The 20,926-nt window shown below is 37.4% G+C and overlaps 1 protein-coding gene across 2 annotated transcripts in view; it reads right to left on the reverse strand.

Moving 5' to 3' along the window:
* Nucleotides 1-2,582: 2,582 nt before the first annotated feature.
* The window catches only part of PRRC1 (proline rich coiled-coil 1), a 36,977-nt gene continuing 18,633 nt past the window's right edge, over nucleotides 2,583-20,926 (reverse strand). Inside the window, exons 7-9 of one of the 2 annotated variants that reach the window (XM_087429856.1) lie at nucleotides 18,105-18,208; nucleotides 13,063-13,165; nucleotides 2,583-3,100 (exon numbers count right to left, since the gene is read on the reverse strand). In XM_087429856.1, coding sequence (XP_087285982.1) covers nucleotides 3,038-3,100; nucleotides 13,063-13,165; nucleotides 18,105-18,208 — 270 coding nt within the window. In that variant the 3' untranslated portion in view covers nucleotides 2,583-3,037. Of the gene's footprint in view, nucleotides 5,979-13,062; nucleotides 13,166-18,104; nucleotides 18,209-20,926 lie in introns of both variants that reach the window. The other variant, XM_004420248.3, reaches the window with a different exon arrangement.

Below are 20,926 nucleotides of genomic sequence, written 5' to 3' on the forward strand. Positions count from 1 at the left end.
GTTGGGACTGTTACTTGGACACTGCAGGTAGGAACTCAATCTGCTAAGATCTGAGTGCTGGTTGTTGGAAGCCCCTCCCCTCTTGATCACAATCAGATTCTCCCTTAATCGCCCTGGGGCTAGACCAGAGTAGGGGCTCCCAAGAAGTGACACACAACCCTAGGGGAGCTGGATGTCCATCCTGGGCTCTCTTTTCTTACTGGAGGAAATGCAGGCTCGGGGCAGACTGACATGGTGCTGCACCAGCCTAGGGTAGGGGCAATGAGGTCAGTGTGCAGCCTCTCCTCTTACCCTTCTGAAGTGGTCTGTCACGGTCTCTCTGGTGCAGGGGGGGGTGCTTCCGCCTCACCCCATGTTCTAGGATTCTCTCAGTGGTGTCTCATCCATGAGTAGTTAGCCGTTGTTCTTGTGAGGAGGAGTGAAGTCAGGAATGATCTATGTTGCTATCTGGTTATATCACTATGAAATATCTTAGAATATGCAGAGTGAGTCAGGATTCACATTACAGCAGTGGTTCTCAAAGCGTGGTCCCTGGAGCAGCCATAAATTATTTTAAAAACATTTTAAGGGGCCGGCCCGGTGGTGCAAGCAGTTAAGTGCCTGTGCTCCACTTCGACGGCCCAGGGTTCGCAGGTTCAGATCCTGGGCGTGGACCAATGCATCTCCTGTCAAAGCCATGCTGTGGCGGTGTCCCATATAAAGTGGAGGAAGATGGGCACAGATGTTAGCTCAGGGCCAACCTTCCTTGTCAAAAAAAAGAAGAGGATTGGCATTGGATGATAGCTCGGGGCTGATCTTCCTCACCAAAAAAAAAAAAAAAAAAAAAAACTTAAAAGGTATGTGGTCAGCACCTTCCTTGAAAACTAGTTGAACAAAAACATTTCTGGCTTTTATCCTAAAAATGATAGTCAAAAGATAAATCTAGTTTATGTTTTCTCAAATTTTGGAGCAGAATATTCAAGTATCACAAATACATTTTCATACCAGAAGCAAAGACCAAAACAGCCCTTTCAAACTAAAATGAAAAACATGGAGTAAAAATCGTTTTCCTTAAACATAATATTGGAAAATTATACTAAGGTAAAGTCCTCATGCCATTATTTGAATTCAACAAATATTTACTAGGATTAATTATGTACCCATAACTTCCTGAAGCAAATATTCAGGATGCTGTGGAAGAGAATGGTTTAATAAATCACACACAGTTTTTTTTTTTTTTTTTTTTTTTTCACACACAGTTTGACTTCTATCTCTGTAACTCATTTGTTGTGATGGTACTAAGTAGCTTAAGCTGTTTGTTACTCATCTATAAAAAAAGTTCCCACTCCAGTGCCCAACCAACAATAGGTACGTATCATGTTACTTTCTCTTTTCTTTCTTACTGCTTTAAATTCTTAAAACTAGTTAATTTTAAAGATAATTTCAAAGATTTCCTTCCTCTGTAAATTTTTATATCTCCTTGATACAGGCCTTGCCAAAATTTTTTTTCTCCTCCAGTTAATTCTGGAACACAAGTATAAATTTAACTGGTCTTTTCCTGGACCCCGAACTGGTGTTTTTCTAGTCTATTAAAAACAATACAGACATACCTCGGAGGCATTGTGGGTTCGGTTCCAGATCACCACAATAAAGCAAGTCACACAATTTTTTTGGTTTTCCAGTGCATATACAAGTTATTTTTTCACTATAGTGTCGTCTATTAAGTGTGCAATAGCATTATGTCTAAAAAACCAATGTATATATCTTAATCAAAAAAAATACTTTATTGCTAAAAAATGCTAACGATCACCTAAGCCTTCAGTGAGTTCGAGTCTTTTTGCTGGTGGAGGGTCTTGCAATAAAATGAAGTATGCCTGGGGGCCGGCCCGGTGGCGCAAGCGGTTGGGTGCGCGCGCTCCGCTGCGGCGGCCCGGGGTTCGCTGGTTCGGATCCCAGGCGCGCACCGACGCACTGCTTTGGCAAGCCATGCTGTGGCGGCGTCCCATATAAAGTGGAGGAGGATGGGCACGGATGTTAGCCCAGGGCCGTCTTCCTCGGCAAAAAAAGAGGAGGATTGGCAGATGTTAGCACAGGGCTGATCTCCTCACAAAAAAAAAAAAAAAAAAAAACGGAAAATGAAGTATGCCTGTATTCTTGTCTCTTGGCAAACACACACCCTACATCAATACTCTGTCTTTTGGCAAGCATCTCTTCTGCCAAATCCAAACAAAAATCTCATCCTGGGATCACAGGCTCAGAACAGCAAATATGGTAACAAATATTTTATTTTTAAAGAAGATACTTGTGGAGGTCAAGGGTAAATTAAACAACACTCCAGACAGAGGTCTCCTCATGAACACAGGCCTTAACACGTCTTGCCTGTTACATCTACTTCCAGTGCATCCCCTCCTCTAAATATTCTGAGTTCTTTAAGTTATCAACTCTCGCATATTTGAACGTTACAGTTCCACTTGAAAGACGGTATTTGAAGGTGCCGTTCCATAAGACTTCTTGGCAGCCAGCAGCCAGTTTAGGCAAAAAAGGAATCTGGGTCCTTCTAATATATTAATATGAATTAGCATTTAAAAAAATCACTATACATCTTTTGAGAAATAAGTCAAGGTATTATTTATTTATGACATTTACACACTTACAAAATTGGTTTTATTGAATACATCATTCTGCATAGTATTTTAAAAATGAACACCATATTCTGGGAGTAAAAATCCGAGTTTCTTAATAATTTATGCATGACCCAACATCTTTTAGAACATAGAATATTATCAATTTGGCTTCACAGAACAAAGTCCAGTTTAGAATTTTTTCTAGCCGAGAAAGTAAATTCAACAACAAATTAATTTAGTTGACCCTGAGTATATTACTAGTTTGCACAATTTTTAATAGATGTACATATTACTTTCATCTGTACTCTTATCTACTTATACTTACTATCATACTACCATTTTGTCTATATTCATTCATCTCAATTTTCTACCTCATTAATCCTCAAGAGAAAGAGGAACGAAGAATGGGATAAGAGACTCAGAAGAGAAACCCACTAGCGTTGTCTGAAGCTTTCCAACTCGAGAAGTCCATGGCACAGCTCTAGGTCCAGGGTTACCTGACAAATGTAATAAGAGGATCCTGAACTAAATAATCTGAGTGCCTTCTTATCAACTGAGGTCGATGTTAAATTACTCTTCTTGCATTTTTCCTCTTCTTTTTCACACTACTTAATTTTAAAAAGTGTACAAGCTTATAAAATTCAATAAATAGTTCCTGGAGTACTTCAGAGGAAAAAAAATATCACAAACACGACCAAAACAACAGTGGTAAAGAACTGAGTTAAAGACAGATTTTCCTAAGAAGCTTGAGGGAGAAGGAAGCCAACAGCCCCCAGTCCAACTCTTCCTAAAGAACGCTAATGTGGGAGTTATAATGAAATGAATAGGAAGAGAAAAGAACAAGGGGTAGCTTGGGATGACTGGTGAAGGGAACTGCGGCCTTAGACTGATGATCATCAGCACATCTTACGGCAAAATACCAACATTACAAGACTGCCTGGCTAAAGCCGCCACGGCCTGGGAGAGAGAATAAGTTCCCTTTCTTGCCCCTCGAACAACTGGGAAATCGAAGGATGAAAAAATAAACGAGAGGTTGGGAAAGCTGAGCATGTGCAGTCAGTCACGCTCTGACGCCTTTCAAAAATAACTCTGGGCCAAAACAAGAATCAGAGGCCAGACCAGATCACGTTTTTATCTTTCCCATCTGTCCTTTCCTAATCCTCCTCACCCACTCACACTGTTCCATGGAACAGAAGGCTTATCCAATTACCAGGGGCAGGGAAATTATCTCCCTTCAGCCAAGCCATCGAATAACTCTGCCACTGTCATGAGGATCCTAGGAAAATCGTTGTCTAATTTGATGTCAGTTTGTGATTCTATGAAAACGACTCAAAAACATCAAATAAGATATTTGAAACTTGGTAAAATGAAAAGAAAATTAAAACTCAGACATTTTTAGGATCTTTAAAATTTCCCTATAACAGGAGGGAAAGTAGCAGAAATATTTTAGGTAGGGCATACTGCATACTTTCCTTCATCTCTAATTGTGATCTGTCATCAGGCCAAAGCCATGATAAAATATCACTACAAAAGGGTAGCTTTTTTAAAAATAAAGGAGAGAAGCAAATGGTGGAGAAAAGCTTCTCTTTCTTATTCGTGAAAGATGGAGAAAACACAGATGAAGTGTTCCATAAATACCATAAAGAGGGGAAAAGTATACTGTCCCTATTATGCCACTGTGACTGGTGACATCTCTTTTCTCTCTTTCATTCTTTTACTGACACAGAAGTCTGAATTTCACTGAACACTCATTACACAGTGCTTGGAAATTAACATATACCATAGTTGAAAAATGAATACTTATTATTCTCATCCTCAGATAAAAAAATAGCAAAAATCAAATAAGTACTTGAAGTAATATTAACACAAAGCAAACATTACATGTAATGACGACCCGTGCAGGATAAGAGGTTCAACACCCTTTATAAGATTGTACTAATTCTTTCACATCTAGAGAATTGTACAAAAGAGTAAACAAAAATTAAGTTACATTTATATAAGAAACTATTCTCAAAAAGTTATTTGAATGCATATATAGATGTTCAAAAGTATAAGATAAGCTATTTAATTTTGATTTGTATAAATCCAAAAACAGTGAAATATATATTATTTGGGGGAAAAACAAGCTTTCACTAGATACAAACATTATAGACTAAAGAAACCAGATTGAATATAAAAGTTTCTTTGAAAACTTTCATATAAAGTAAAGGCAGAATGGCACAAAGTTAGAAAAGCAGTGTTTAAGGCAAACTAAGTAAGAAGTAACCTTAACTAAAATAAGAGGCAGACAATTCCATAAACAACAAAGTAATTCCCTCTCAAATTTCTCCATTACAGTTGGGAAAATATGTGTAGAAGCACAAACAATGGCTGTTGTCCGAGTTTACTTGGACGTACTGCATAGTATTATATGAAAATAACACAGATGCTTCTGATTTAAAATATACTTGAATCATTTGCCACGCAGTTGTCATAGAGCAATGAAAAAATGTATTACCCCAATGTTCATAGTATAAATCTGTGAACTGCCAAAACTTATTTTAAAAAACAAAAAAAGTAGAATTTTTCCAGACTATGTGTACATGATAACCAAAAAGAAAATGATCAATTCTGTTACTTTGGCCCATGTTAAAAACATGTGTAGACACACATGCCAGCTCCCTATGAGTAGGTGTCTTAAGGTAAACTGTTGAGCACACCACTCGGCATCAGGCCTCAGATCACATGCACACACAAAAAGCTTCAAAGACTGACAGGGAAGAGATTAATCATGAATTAAAAGAAACAACGCTTTTAAAGAATATTTAGTAAACATATTCTTTAATTAACTATGTCTTAAAAAAAATCAAGCACATATCATTAAGTTAAATGTCTTAGCACATAAATTTTGCACCTTATAAATCTGATATATCAAACTGTCCTATAAAAATATTTATATAAGTTCTCTTTTGAGAACTATGGTATATGAAATTATATGATCATAAAAAGGATGTGTTTCATCTACTGGAATGACACCATGCCTAAGAAAAAAAAAAAACTGCAGCCTAAAAGAAAATTATCAGAACTGCTGGATTCATTGAAGCTATCCAATTTTAGAAGGTATGATCTCTTCTTTACTACCAAGCTCCAAGTGGGGAAGTCTCAGCACCCCGGGGCAGTCTTTTCTCACACGGTCCTGGGGGGCAGGCGCTGTTTATACATGCCCGCTATTGCTTTGGCTGCACTGTAGATCATCTGTCGACGAGACATGCCAGTGAAAGTCACGTGCCAATCAGTCCGGCTGACATTTAGTAAACTCTTTTCCAGGACTTCGCCCACTGTCACCAAAAGGCCTGACCACCTCAGACTGTAGTCCTGGGGTGTTAGACTTTGAGCCTATGGAAAAATGAAATTGCTACTATTTATAATACATTAAAAAATATTGGAACAAGTTATAAGTGACATTTCAAAGTCTCTCAGGTTACTTTTAATATAGATTATGACAAACCCCGAGAAACACAGTTATGCTGCCAACTGTATGAAGTTACAAGGCTACAAAAGAGTCAAAGCAATACTGCACACATCTACTTTGTTTAAAATGTTCACATTAAGCTCGTTTTGTTGTTCAAATATAATCTAAGTCTTAAGTCCAGTGACTCCATCTAACAGAGTTCAGGGTCAGAGGGCTTAAGTTCTAGTTCTATCTATATTCAGTGTCAATTCAGGTTAATAATAAAATTAGTGCTAAAATAGAAATATTGCTTATATCTTTTTACAATCATAAAATTCCTACCAGAAAGAGGGAAACAGCATATTAAGGCTTCAATCCATTCAAAAAAGAATTGTTCAATTAATTTGTGGAAGAGTATCCCGGAAACTTCATTTCCATCTGAATAAGTTAACACATATCAAAAAATCTCCAGGACGGCATCAATCATTCACACTTGACCCAACCTATATCTGCTCCCAGTCAAATCATTTATTCATCTACACGGAAATGAGAGAAGAATAAACTCATTGCTTGATATCCAAGAACAATGTGGTTTTTCTGTTTTAGAGTGTTAGGTACAGTCCAGAGGAGTATATCCATATGTAGAATGGATCTATACAGTGTTTCCCAAATGTACTATCCATCACCTGAGACGCTTTTTTTTTTTTTTTTTTGAACACAACCAGTTTATTATGCCCCACCTAAGACCACTGAATTGGAAACTCCACAGTAGGTTCCAAGAGAAAGAGTACATTACTTATAAAGTAGCTTCCAAGTAACTTTGCTGCAAATAGCCCAGCAGTTGGCGACCCTGCTCTAAGTCTTCTCTTCTACAATGTACACTGCACTACACTATGTTTGAAAGAAGAGAAACAGCAGACACTGTGAAATGGGTATGGGGCAAAGAAAGGGTTACTGAGGATCTGACCAACAACTAACACGGTCTGTCAAATGTTTTACGTTTTTAACACGTTCCCAGGTGATGCTTATGATGCTAGGCCTAGGATCATACTTTGAGGAACAAGGTATTCTACATCATCTGCAAAGATCCAGAATAGCTGGGTTTTTAATGGGGGGGAACCTGTGGGGGGGGGGGTCATTTTTATTTAAATTTAACAAGCATAAATTGTGTGAAATTTTTTCCAGATTTTCACTAATATACATGCTGATTATAATTCCCTAAAGGGCTAATTTCTGCTCTCTTAAATTCCAACAATAAAGAGACAAAGAATTAAACGTCTCAAGGTGGATAAAAAAGAAACAGGGAGGAGAGCTGAAGAGCAGGAATAAGAGGAAGGCATCTTAATACACTCACTTTTGCATCTTCTTAATTTTGAACCTCGTGACAAGAAAACACAACAATCACAACAGAAAAAAAGGCAAAGTAAAAAGCAAATGACATCATTCTTCAGAGTTAACCTCATTAACAATTTGTTGTGTATCTTTCCAGGCCTTTTTCCCCCTATTCATTTATATACATTTTAAAGTATATATGGACCACACTAAACGCAGTTTTTTATTTTTTAGCAATGTCATAGATAAATTTTGCTATTGGTTTATATAGTTTTATTAGCGTATATAGTTTTGATGCTGCGTTCTTTGAGCATCATGCGTATTTCTTTCCAATATATATTCCTAAAAATAAAATAAAAACTGTCGTTTTGCAATGGTCAGACATCTAGCACAAAAAAGTTTGGTCAGCAAACTTTTTCTGAAACGGGCCATGATAATAAATATTGTAGGCTTTGTGGGCCAGATAGTCTCTATTGCAGCTATTCAATTCTGCCGCTGGAATACAGAAGCAGCTGTAAACATGTAACCAATATGTAAGCAGATGGGCAAGGATGTGTTCCAACAACACTTCATTATTAAAACAGGCTGAAGGCAATTTTTTTGCTGACCTCTGATTTTGAGCAATGTTCGAGAGTGGCAATGACAGAAGCATCTTTATAATTACAAAGTTTCTAACGTTTTATCATTAGGGCTGACGTTTGCTTTGATTTTCTAGCATGTGCTGGAAAATCAGACACATACCCTTCTAATTCTAATCAGCTAAGTTATCAAGATGGGTTATCATTTCTAGCAAATACCTTTCAACTCTACTGAGATCCTTTTCTCTTTTAATCTGTTCACGTATTGAACTAGGTAAATTGATTTGCTATTGTTTGAACCATTTGGCCATTCCTGTGACAAATCTTTCCTGGTCGGGATATAATGTTTGTGTTACTATGATTTATAATAAGGAATCCATATTTGATCTTTATCCCCAGTTTCTAGCACAGAGCTGTCAAAACCCTTGGAATTTCCTAAGTGATAAGAGCAATACGAGTGTCTTTTGTTACGTTAATGAGTTGACTTTTGGAAAGCCCTTAGGTAGGTAACCTAAGGATGGGGACTGGTTGCCAGGGGAACCAACCACAAGATTAGAAGGTTGGAACTTTCTGTTCCTCCCTCCCACCCCCTCAACTCCAGGGAGGGGAGAAGGGCTTGGAGGTTAAATCAATCAGCAACAGCACAGGCTGAGCTTATGGCAAAAACTTCGAATGCCTCCCAGTGATGACCACCGGGACCTTGGATTAGAGAATTCCCATTTGAGGGGCTTTTACTACCTAGCAACTAGACACTATTAATTGAAGCTATTCCTACGACTGAAGGACATAAAATGATCTTGAAATGTGAAATACGCACAATGTCTAGGATGATGTTGGAGAAATGCCCTAATGGGGATGGGAGTGCCCAGAAGAGTTCCTTAATAATATGGAAATGATCGACAAAGGACCATGCAGCCTGTGGAAGGAAGAGACACTCATGAGCAGGGAGCCTTTTGTCCTCTAGGACTGACTTGGGAGGCACTTGAGGAGCTGCAGGAACTGACTGCCACATGGACAGTGCCCTATGAGCAGCTCTCAACTGAACAACAAAGAGCTGCTTGGTGCAGAGACAGCAGTTCCAAGGTGAATGGACATCTTATTTGGAAGGCCACCACTCTGACTGAAGAGGGTAAAAACAAATCAGCTCAGTGGGCTGAACCACATGCTCTTTGCCCAGCAGTGATGAAAGAACTGAACAGTGGGAAAATCCCCCATGTTTCGTTTTTTACTGTCTCATGGGCAGTGGGCAATGGCCTGGCTATATGGTAAGGCAGGAGGACTACAGACACCTGGCTTAGTAAAAAAATGCCCACCTGGGGCTCAACACTGTGAAAGTCACTAGGAGAATTTAAGGGGTACATTAAAGTAGGACATGTTGATGACCATCAGAACAACTTGCTTCCAGGTTTGGAAGGTGACTGGAATTGACAAGCAGATATCCCCATGTGCTCCCTTTAGATGGCCACCTGGGTCCATGAAATGAGTGAACACGGAATACTGCAGCAATGCAGAGATGGGCTGAATCGAGACATATTCCTCTTGCACCCTCTGAGGCACAAAATGCCAATAAGAACTGTCTGCCAATAAGCGAGAGAGAGAGACTGCAAACAGCTATGTGGCAGATTCCCTGGTGGGAGGGCCATAAACATAGTTGACGAGTGAGACTGATGCTGGTAGCCCTAGGTGGCTACAAACGGGTCTTGACAGGACTAGACACTGACTCCAGACTGGGCTTTTCTTACCCAGTGGTAGATGCAAATGCTCAGAGAGCTATAAAAGAACCAGAACAGAAGGTAGTGCACCAATTTGGACTGCTGAGCATTATTTCTTCAGAGCAAGGAACACACTTTGCAGCCCAACAACGGTCAGAGAGATATCCTCCTCAGGAGTTTGTGTTCACACTCAACATAAGTGGGACTAAAGGAGTGTCCACACTGGATAGATTCCCGTTTTTTTCTGGTGGATCTGGGGAAGAGGGGTGGGGGAGGATGCTAGTATGACTATGCAATTCTTGCCAAGGGAGGACACTAGGATGCTGTTATGACTTCCCCCCAACACCCCCATCTGACGTAGTGGCCATACGACCAGAGTTGCAAATACAAGTGCCCGAAACAAGGATGATTCCTAAGCAAGAAACTGTAACTATGTTTTTAACTTTTATGTTAAAACTCCCAAGGGCCTATGGGGCATAGGATGTGCCTTCACTCCATCTGGCAAAATTGGGGCTCACAGTGAATGCGGCTATATTGCTGCCGGTAAAAACAGCCCACTAGTTCTGCACCTGTGTAACCTTACCTTATCTGAACAGAAGTGGACTGAGGGGGAGGCACTTGCTGGACTAGCATCAATCTAGACCAGCACAGTGGCCGAACCTAGTGTCCCATCCAAAGGTAGAAAAGTTTGGATACAAATGGAGAAAAGGAAAAACAGTAGCTATGGCTAAAGGAATGAATAAATGGGTTATGTAACGAAGGAAATGGAATATTACACTAACACATTGAAAAGAGGCTCAGCGCAAGAGGTGATATGGTCTCTTAGCTTGATTATAACAGATGCCTGAAAGGGTGAAGCCATATATTGCTGACGGCACTCTGCTTTTGGAACCTGACAAGATCAAATGGAAGCCTGCAAACCTGAGTGGCCTTGCCCTGAGACATTTTCATATGATGTGATGATGGACTGCATAGTTATTAATGACTGAATGCGATTCTAGTAATGTGCCAGTATCTTTTGACCTTTACAATTGTTTTGCTATAAAGGACCCGTATTCGAAGACCAGGGGGTGGACTGTGATATTGTGATTTACATTAAGAAATATGTATTTGGCTTCGACCTCAGTTTCTGGCACACAGCTTCTAAGACCCTTGGAAAAAGGTGTCTTTTGTTATGTTAATGACATAACTTTTGGAAAGCCCTTAGGTAACCTAAGGATGGGGGCCGGTTGCTAAGGAAACCAACCACGAGACTAGATGGTTGGAACTTTCGGTTTCTTCCCCCACCCATCCCCCAACTCCAGAGAGAGGCTGGAAGTTGAAATCAACCGCCAATTGCCGATGATTTAATCAATCATGCCTATGTAATAAGGCCTCCACAAAAGGATGGGGTATGGAGAGCTTCTAGGTGGGTAAACATGTTTAGATTTGGGGAGAGTGGTGAGCTTGGAGAGGGCATGGAAGCCCTGTGCCCTTTCCCCATACCTTGCCCTATGCATCTCTTCCATCTAGCTGTTCCTGAGTTATATGAGGTATATCTTTTTATAATAAACCTGTGATCTAGTGAGTAAGTGGGTTTCCTGAGTTCTGTGAGCTGCTCAAGCAAATTAATTGAACCCAAGGAGAGGGCCTTGGGAATCTCTGATTTATAGCCAGTCGGTCAGAAGCGCACAGGTAACAATTTGGACTTGTGACTAGTGCCTGGGGGGCAGGGGCAGTCTTACAGGACTGAGCCCTTAACACCCTGTGGGATCTGGCACCATGTCTGGGTAGATATTGTCAGCGCTGAGTTGACTTGTACAACTCCAGGAGGTATCAGAGAATTGCTGGGTGGCCGGGGGGCGGGGGGGGGGAAGACACTCTCCCCCTACACTGGAATTGGTTCCAGAACGCTTTTTAATGTTCTTCTAATACAGTTCAGAAATTTTATTAATTTTACCAATGATTTTGACATTTAGTTCTTAAGTGATACTGTATTATAATTTTTTTTGGTGTTAGGTGACAGGCTAGTCTCACAGAATGAAATGGAAAACTTTCTACCTCTAGTTTTGACATTCTATATAGCATGAGAATCACGTTCTTTGAATATTTTGTAGACCTCACTTATAACACCATTAGAACTCAGTGATATTTTTGGAGCTAAATGAAATTCTTCCACTGTAATGCTTCATTGAGGTAATTAGGTTGAATCATATGAAACTGCCAATATTTGACTGTTTTTGACTTCAAAGACAGCAATTTCATATGGTTCAACCTAATACTTATTTTCGATTCAACTATGGCAATTTATATTTTCTTAATCATTTTATCCATTTTTCTAATTTATTGGCGTAACAGTATCCATAGTATTTGCTTACAATCTTTTAATCACCTTCATATTAGAGTGAGTTTAATGTTACCACCTAAAAAATGTTTTCTTCAACTTCTGAAAATATGATAAAAATTATGTATAAGTAAAAGATTCAATAAAATTTCAAAATTCCAATGATCAATTCCTAGTTCTCTCTAACCTATAAACCCCTAAGAGGGCCACAGGTTGCCTTCAGGGATTCTATGAACATGTATGCCAAATTTATATGTGACTGCATACATGTATTTTCTTAGGAGAGAACCCAGAAGCTTTATCAGATTCTCAAATGCCTGAAGTCCCAAATAACTTAAAGAGACAGTTTTGAAATGGCATTTAACAATGCACGTAAGTACAAATGTGATAAATTTCATGAGACGAAGGACAGAAAAAAGTCAACAAAGTACCATTTATGAGTATAAAGATTACAATGCAAAATATATATTTACATTCCATTTTGCTCAAAAAAGGATTAAATGTAACAAAAATATAGAATGAATCAAAATCATTATACATTTATGCTTACATTCTTCTGGAAACTCTGTGGATAGGTAAACTATTAGTTACATTTTTCAACAAACCTAAAGACACGGACCTCTCATCTAAAGTTTCTAAACTTTTTGCTATATAGGTTTCTACTTGTTACTAAAGATGAACAAACTTAAGAGGATGATTGAGACAAAGAAAAAGGAAATGGATGTAACAGAGCAATAAAATGTGAGATAAACTGGAAAGTAAATGAAAGGTGAACATAAAGCCAGCAGAAGATCTTAGGATAGTCAACACAATCATAACAAAGAAAAAATGAGGAAAATAGTGATTAACTATGTAATGTACTACCTTTTCAAAGACAGCTGGAAAACCAAAGTGAGGAGGTACTAAAACAAGATGGAAGGAATAGCAAATTGAAAAGCCAACAGAAAAGGCTAAAAGGGAAAAGACGGAAACAAAAGCAAGAATAGATCAGATTTCCAAGGAAAAGTCTGACACAAATTTTTATTTTGAAAACAATATTGCAAGTTTCTCTGGAGCACAATAAAAAGAAAAGGAGGAGACGAACCTGCTGTACACATTCCAGAGGCACTGGTGTGGCCTGTGTAAACGTTTCTAGGTGAATGCCATGGATGGGATCTTCAACTATCAAACAACCAATGTCAAACCACCTGTAATGGAATAGGAGTTTCAAGTTGTTTGTTTTTTGTCTATTCACTATAACTTCTATTTAGCACACAAACAACAACAAAAAAACCAGGTACCATCATTCAGATAGAACATGAGCAGATTGCAAAAAGGAAATGTTTTTCTAATCAATTTTCAAAAGGACAATCGATAAAAACAATATCTAAAATTTTCTTGTTGGCTTAATTCCTGTTGGCTTAATTACAAGAGGCGAGAATGGAGAATAACAAAAACAAACCCTGAAAATTACTTACCATGTAAAGTTCCCTTTCTTGCTAAGATGGAGGATAAGAATGGGAATAGGAGTACTCGAATATGCAGCAGATAAATTTGCCCATTTGAACGTGCAAATAGTTTGTCATGAGTAATATTCTTAAAATGTCAGTTGTTAAAATATGGGAAATTTTATATTGCCATCTGTATTATTAACATGTAGCCAACTAACAAAGTTATTAGCAAATTAAAAAATAAGCTCATTCAGAGGAAATAAATCCTCTCCTCATTCCTGATAAATCGTTCTACTCACATTTTCTGAACTATTTACAACGAATCAGTCTTTGAAAATAGCTTCATGAAATCAAGAAAACTTTCTTCCATTTAAAGATACTTATAAATTATAAAAAATGAGACATTATAAAAAGTGATACATTTTAAAATTAACTTAAGTGAAATCATTTGTAACACCATCAGCATTTTAGCTAACCAGAATCATGAATCCAGATGCCCTGAAGCTATGAATTTAAATAACAAGAGGATATGGAGCAAGAAAATGTTCAAAGTCTATTTTTTAAAATATGTAGATCTAATAAAGTATAATGTAATACAAAATGGATTAGGAAACTTTTATTTACCTAGTCAAAGAAACAACAAAGTAAAATATAGAATAACAAACAACTTTGCGGAGTATTAAAATGGCAGTTTGTAATGTTTGTAATAGTCATATAATAAAACGTTTCAAATTAAGAACATGAAATAGTATTCATTTTATTTGGTATACTAGTCAATATTGTATTTCGGTACATCTCATTTGGCATGATTTCTGTATAATGCAGATGGTAGAGCATAATTACAGTGACTAAGCTGTTAGGCACGGATGTCCTAAAAAGCAGAGCCACTGAAGGTAAGAGAAAAGTCTTCTATGATACCAGTGAATGCACATGAGAAGAATTCCAGGGTCCCCTTTGTTCCCTAAAATACTATCATGGTCCTGAACATATCAACCTGGATATCCCATTCTCTCCAACTCAATATCTAAAACTGTGATCCCTGTCATGCCCACCAAAACCTCGTCCATTTCTTTCACCGCTGGCTGAGTAAACTCGCAGTTCTCCCTCTCCTGCCTACTGTCCTTCAACTCCACGTCCACTCCCCACCCCGGCATGGAGGAAGAAGGGTAACCTCCGCTGATCATGTTCAAGGATAGTCAGCTCATGGACTTGACCAATCCTATCTGGAGGCTGCTTTAACTTAAAAAGAGCTGAAGTAGAACTGTGGTTCCAAGATATTTAGATTTTATGTAGCAGAAAAAATTTCAAAGTAGAATCTAGGGAACTGATGTAGGTATGCCAATTTGTATTTTACCAAAGACAGACCATCATCTACTACCACCAGTCAATTTACAGAAGAAAGGAAATTTTAAAGACGTTTTAGCACATTTTACACAGAACACAAGGTTTTTAAACTTGATAGGTTAATATCCGAATAAGGGCAGTCCATGCTTACACAGGCATTTTTCCACGTACAGTATACATCATGCTAATTTTTCTAATGTAGCATGAACTGATACAAAGTTCATCAAGGACAATTAGGTCTATAACGGCTCTACTCGATATTCGAGGCTAAACACATTTGGGATTTCTTCTTTTGGCTGACTTGCTCTCCCGGATTGGTCTTTTCTTGTCTTAGTTATAAGCATGCACTTCCTTGACTTTATCTTCTGTACATTTATTTCCCACAGGAACACCACAGAGAGAATTAGCCAAAGCAGGAACTATCAAGTGTTTTGGATCTTGGATCTGCTGTCTGTTCTTATGTCCTCTGTCTCTCCTCCTTCTGTATCTTACTATCACAACCTTTCCATCTTCTCTCCTCCTTAATCCATGCTAGAAACCACCAACAGACTTCCTAACACTATTTACTACTCCTAATCTTCCTAATATGCTACTCTTCTGCTCAAAAGGTATTTGGTAGGAAAACTACCCTATCTAGGTATGATGGAGCAGTTTATGATGGAGGCCAGTACTCCCAATGAAAAGCCGGATGAGTTACACAAGTCACACATCTAAAGGCATCAAAGAGACACAGAAGCAAGAAGGACAAAAAGGAATAACACGCTGGACAGGGAGACCAGACCAGTCAAAGACGAGCTGAAGACCTGCAGCTGAGCCTGGGTGCAACCCAGCCTCAACTCAGTCTGTGACTAAAGTACACCACACTACCCATTTCCACACACACCCCACAACTCTGTTTAATAGAGGAAAGGGTGAACCTTCTCAAGTTCACCTGAAGACTCAACAGTTCCTTATAAACAATGTCTAGCTTTCGAACATTAATAGGCATTCAGAGAGACAGCACCATATATCATCACACCAAAAGGATGCTAAAGGAGGCTCACAAGTGACCCACAGGCTGGAGTTAGTAGACAAGGATTTTAAAATAACTATGACTCACAGATTCAAGAAAAAAGAGGTGAAGATAGTCAAAATAGACGAAAATATATAGATATTCAATAGATAAACTGAACTATTTAGGGGAAAAAACTCAACGTATAGGCTAACAGCAGACCGTACACAGCAGAAGACAGGATTACTGAACCTGAAGCTGTGAATAGAAAACACTCAAACTGAAGAACAGAGAGAGAAAAACCAGAGTGGGGGAGGGCCAGGGGGGACGACAATGTGAGCAACGTGAAACACTGTCAAAACGTGAACAAGCATGTAATTAAGAGTCCTAGAAAGAGAAAGGAGAGACAATGGGCCAGAAGCAAATTCTGAAGATATAATGGCCATAAATTTTCCAAAACTGATGAAAGACATAAATCCAATGAAAGACAGAATGAAGCTCAGTGAATCCACAAAGATTTAAATACAAAAGCAAGCAAATACACAGACACCCAGGTGTACCATAGTACTGCAAAAATAAAATAACACAGCAAGTCCTAAATGCAGCCACAGAAAACATTATCTTCACAGAAACAATAAGATGGATAGCTGCTGCTTAAGAAAAATGATGGAAGCCAGAAAACAATACAATGACATCTTTAAAGTGCTGAAAGAAAAGAACTGCCAACCTAGACTTCTATATCCAACAAAAATATCTTTCAAAAATAAAGGTGAATTAAAAGCACTTTCAGACAAACAAAAGCTGAGAGAATTCATAGCTCCAGTCCTCCATCATAATGCAGTACCAAAGGAAGTTCTCTAGGCAGAAGGAAAAACAAAAATGCAGGAAGGAATTCAGAGTAAACATAAATGAATATTGACTGCACAGAACAATACTAATTATATCTTAGGAGTTTTCAATACATGCAAAAGTAAGATACTTGACCACAATGCTGTAAAAGATGAAGGGGCAGGAGGTAAATGGTATTGAGAGGTTTCAGTATAATAAAAATTATGTAATACATCAAAGAAGGCAGAATGTAATCAATCTCTAAGGTAACCATTAAATAGTAAAAGGTTAATAGAGGGGGAAATGAAATAATGATCATTGGATGGTTCCTTGGTGCTTACACAGTAAGTTCAAACTTCTCAAACTAGCATTTAAAGCTCTTCACAATCTGTCCCCAAATCACTTCATTTCCTATTCAACAAAAGTTCAGCCATCCTGATATAATCACAGACCTCAGAATACATCTTAATCATCTTCAAACTTTTCCTCTACTCAGAATGTCCTACCTATTCTTTTCCACTTATCCAAATTTTACCTACTCTTCAAAATCCAGTTCAAGTCCCAATCACTCATGAATCTCATCTGACATGACCTCCACACTGAGTTACCTCCACTGATATTGTATATAACATTTCCAGTCAGCAAAAAATTAAATGCTTTCTTATGTAATTATTTAAAACCGTTCATCTGTGTATATATTTTCTCTCCCAACTGGCCTATAATATACCCCCAAAGTGGGAGAACATTTTTTGTATACTATAGCCACAAAGTACTGGGCACAGTGTTATTCAATACTAAATAAACAAACAAAAAGTTCAAAGAACAACAAAACCACAATGTGATTACAAGAGAAGGTAGATTTCAACCACTGGGAAGTTATTTCAATATAAATCAATCCAGTACATTAAAAACTTTTTTTCCCCATAAAAAAGCCATCTATTAAAACTGGTTAAGTTTGCACGCTCTGCTTCAGCAACCTGGGGTTCGGATCCTGGGCATGTACCTACACAGTGCTCATCAAGCCATGCTGTGGCGGTGTCCCATATACAAAAAAAAAGTCGAGGAAGATTGGCACAGATGTTAGCTCAGGGACCATCTTCCTCAAGCAAAAAAAAAAAAAAAAGGTATATATAATGGACAATTTTTCAGCCATAAAAAAGGAAATCTTGCCATTTGCAACATCATGGATGGGCATTATGCTGAGTGAAATAAGTCAGACAGAGAAAGACAAATACTGTATGATCTCATTTATATATGGAATCTAAACAAAAATCCAAACTCATAGATACGAAGAACAGATTGATGGTTGCCAGAGGGGTGAGGTGTGGGCAAAATGGGTGAAGGGGGTTAAAAGGTGCAAACTTCCAGTTATAAAATAAATTAAGTCATAGGGATTTAATGTACACATGGTGACTACAGTTAATAATACTGTCTTTTATATTTGCAAGTTGCTAAGAGAGTAGATCTTGAAAGTTCTCATTGTAAGAAAAAAAATTGCAACTATGTTAGAAAAAAAAAAAAAAAGCCTCTTACTTGTCGGGTAGCAATTCTGCAATGAAGTTTTCTACGGACACAGCAGTCTGCTTTTCATGGATCACTCCACTTCGACGCAAGCTATCTATCCGTTCCTGAGCACCCTGAATAACAACAGTGTAGGTTAGAAACCATTTCAAATTATTCAGTAATAAATATACTAATTATATAAGTAACAGATGTATACATTTATACACAAACACAAATAAACTCACTGTAAACATTCAAACAAGAGTACAGAGAATAAAACATGAGAAAGTCCAATCATGTTCCCCTCAGTATTAAGTTTGCAGTGTACCCGCCACATTATTCCCGTATGCATTATTATTTTGGTTGCTGCTGTGAAGTGGATTATTTTTATATTACATGTTCTAATTGGTTATTACCAATATAAAGAAACCCTGTACTTTTTAATGTTGATCTGGCAAGAGGCCATTTTACTAAATAAAAATCTTTTATCCGTCCTAGCAGTTTTTTAGTTGATTCCCTCTTGAATTTTCTTGGTAGCCAATCATATCAACAGTAAATACGTTTTTTTCTTTTCCTCTCATCCCCTTTAAATATAGCCTTAAATATGTACCAAAATGAGCTGTTTTTTTTTTTAACTGAAAATGTATACATTACACCAAAGCTTATGCAGGAAAATTATTACCACTTATGAAACAAAATAGAGGGGCTGAGAACACTATACAGATTAATTAAATATACATCATAAGACAAAACTACAAGCTGGATTAACGAGGGCAAGGTTGCTGTTTACTTTTATCTGATTCACTTCATAAACAGTGATCATAAATGATTTGCTGAGAATATATTAAAAAAGCAAGATAAAACTATTTCTGAATAAAACTAGCCATGGATAATACACCTGTTTTTATTATAGACAGCAGAGCTAAGTAGTGAATGAGATTAAGTGGTCAAGCCTTATTCAAGTGAAAATTAAGAAAGCTAGGACATTTAAGACGAATTTATTTCAGAGACAACTGAATGAAGAGAAAGTGACAACTTTGAGAATGGGTAAACCAATTTAAGACATTAGCTTACAAAGATGAAGGAGAAAAGAAAACAAGATTTAAACCACAATAAAATCAAGACTGTGTATCTTTACTTACTCTTATATTTCTAGTACCTAGCAATGCCTAACCTAATAGGCATTCAGTAAGAACTTACTACATGAAAAACTGAACAAAGGAAAAAATAAAGGGCTTCTGAAGCCCTACATTGCTAATGTTAAGAATCTGAATAGTGTCAATACGGCATCACCAAATCCAGTAATATTGAATGAGGATGCAGCTGTTGCATTTGAAAGAAAATATAACAGATAAGATGAACTTAACTCTTTATACTGGATAATTTAAATTTGCCTAATTCACTCCTCCCAAGAGGGAGTTACAGCTAAATTTTGATTATAATGAAGTTTAAATAAATGTTAAGTCGGTAACAGCTATTAGGGGATTAGTGAGATATTTACAGATTCATCCCTACCTCTTCGAAGGTGATATCTCGGCTATGCACTACAATGAAATATTCCTTGATTTTATGCTTCTAGGAAACAAAAACTAAGTTTGTTCATTTTTTTTACCATCCTACAGCATACGGCTTTATGTTCATAGGGTTTACAAAATATTTAATTAAAATTAATTAGCACCTATAAGTAATGAGCTAGGCAGACAATTTTAATTCTTTGTTTGTTTATGGAATCCAGAAGAGAAAATGAAGAGGGGGTTATATTGGCCTCTCTTCTCCTCTGACTACAACATTAATTAAACGTGGCATCTTTTGGAGTCACGAATACAGACACTTTATTATTAGTCCATACCAATGTTTTGAGAATGGAATTTTAACTTTATTTTTCAGCAATGTAGGGGATCAAGAATTAGGAAGTTTAGAGGCCACACTGAAGTAATTACCTCAGAACTGAAGTAAGATAGAGAAAGGCCCCTTGAACTTACACTATACTCTAGGAGCTTATACTAAGCAACTTGGTTCAGATAATCAAAATTCCATGCTTCTTGATAAGTGCTTGTAGCTATTAACTACATCTTTGTTGAATATAAGCTATAAAACAATGGTCATATCTATGATTGGCTTTTCAATAAAATTAATACTTGGCATAGGAGAAGCTTCAGAAGCTTCCTAACTTTAATAAAGGCTGATTTATTTCCTTAAACAATTTTATACGTTTAAAGGAAACCTGTAGTCAAAAAAAAGCCATTCATTTTCCAATAAAATTTGATGGGGAGAAAAAACTGGGTTGAAATTTTAATATTCTAGGATTCTACATTATTCTTCTTCTCGTTAGCTCCCCCTACTGTTTGAGAAAAATAAACATCTGATAAGTTTGCAAATTCCTTTCCTATATATACTTAATATCAGTTTCAATGAATTTTAATTTTAAGCTTGTACTGAAGATTGTGGAAAAGGAGCCCATATGTCTAAATTTGAAGGACAAAAACCCATAGCAAAAATAAATCTGTCAAATACTAATAAAATCACAACACAAATTAAACTACTAATAATATCCACAAAATAAGGTGTTTTTGTAGAAAAAAATCTCCATCAGCCTCTCAAGTCCAATATCTAATTTTAAATATCTTCTGTGTAATGATATTCAACATAAAATATTTAAGACCCGTGTTTTAAAAACCATGAAATTTTGAGTCATAGTCTAAAAATCACACGGTGATCTATCATCAAAAATTATGAACGACCAATCTGCTGACAACTCTATCTGGTCCTTTTTCAGTTTTGTTGAGAACAAACAATCGGAAACTACACAACTTGCAAAAGGACTTTACCTAGTCATTACGTCATTTGCCCTC

Source organism: Ceratotherium simum, chromosome 4 (assembly GCF_057802395.1).
Source record: "Ceratotherium simum simum isolate JZ-2026a chromosome 4, ASM5780239v1, whole genome shotgun sequence".
In the NCBI taxonomy this organism is placed as follows: Eukaryota; Metazoa; Chordata; class Mammalia; order Perissodactyla; family Rhinocerotidae; genus Ceratotherium; species Ceratotherium simum.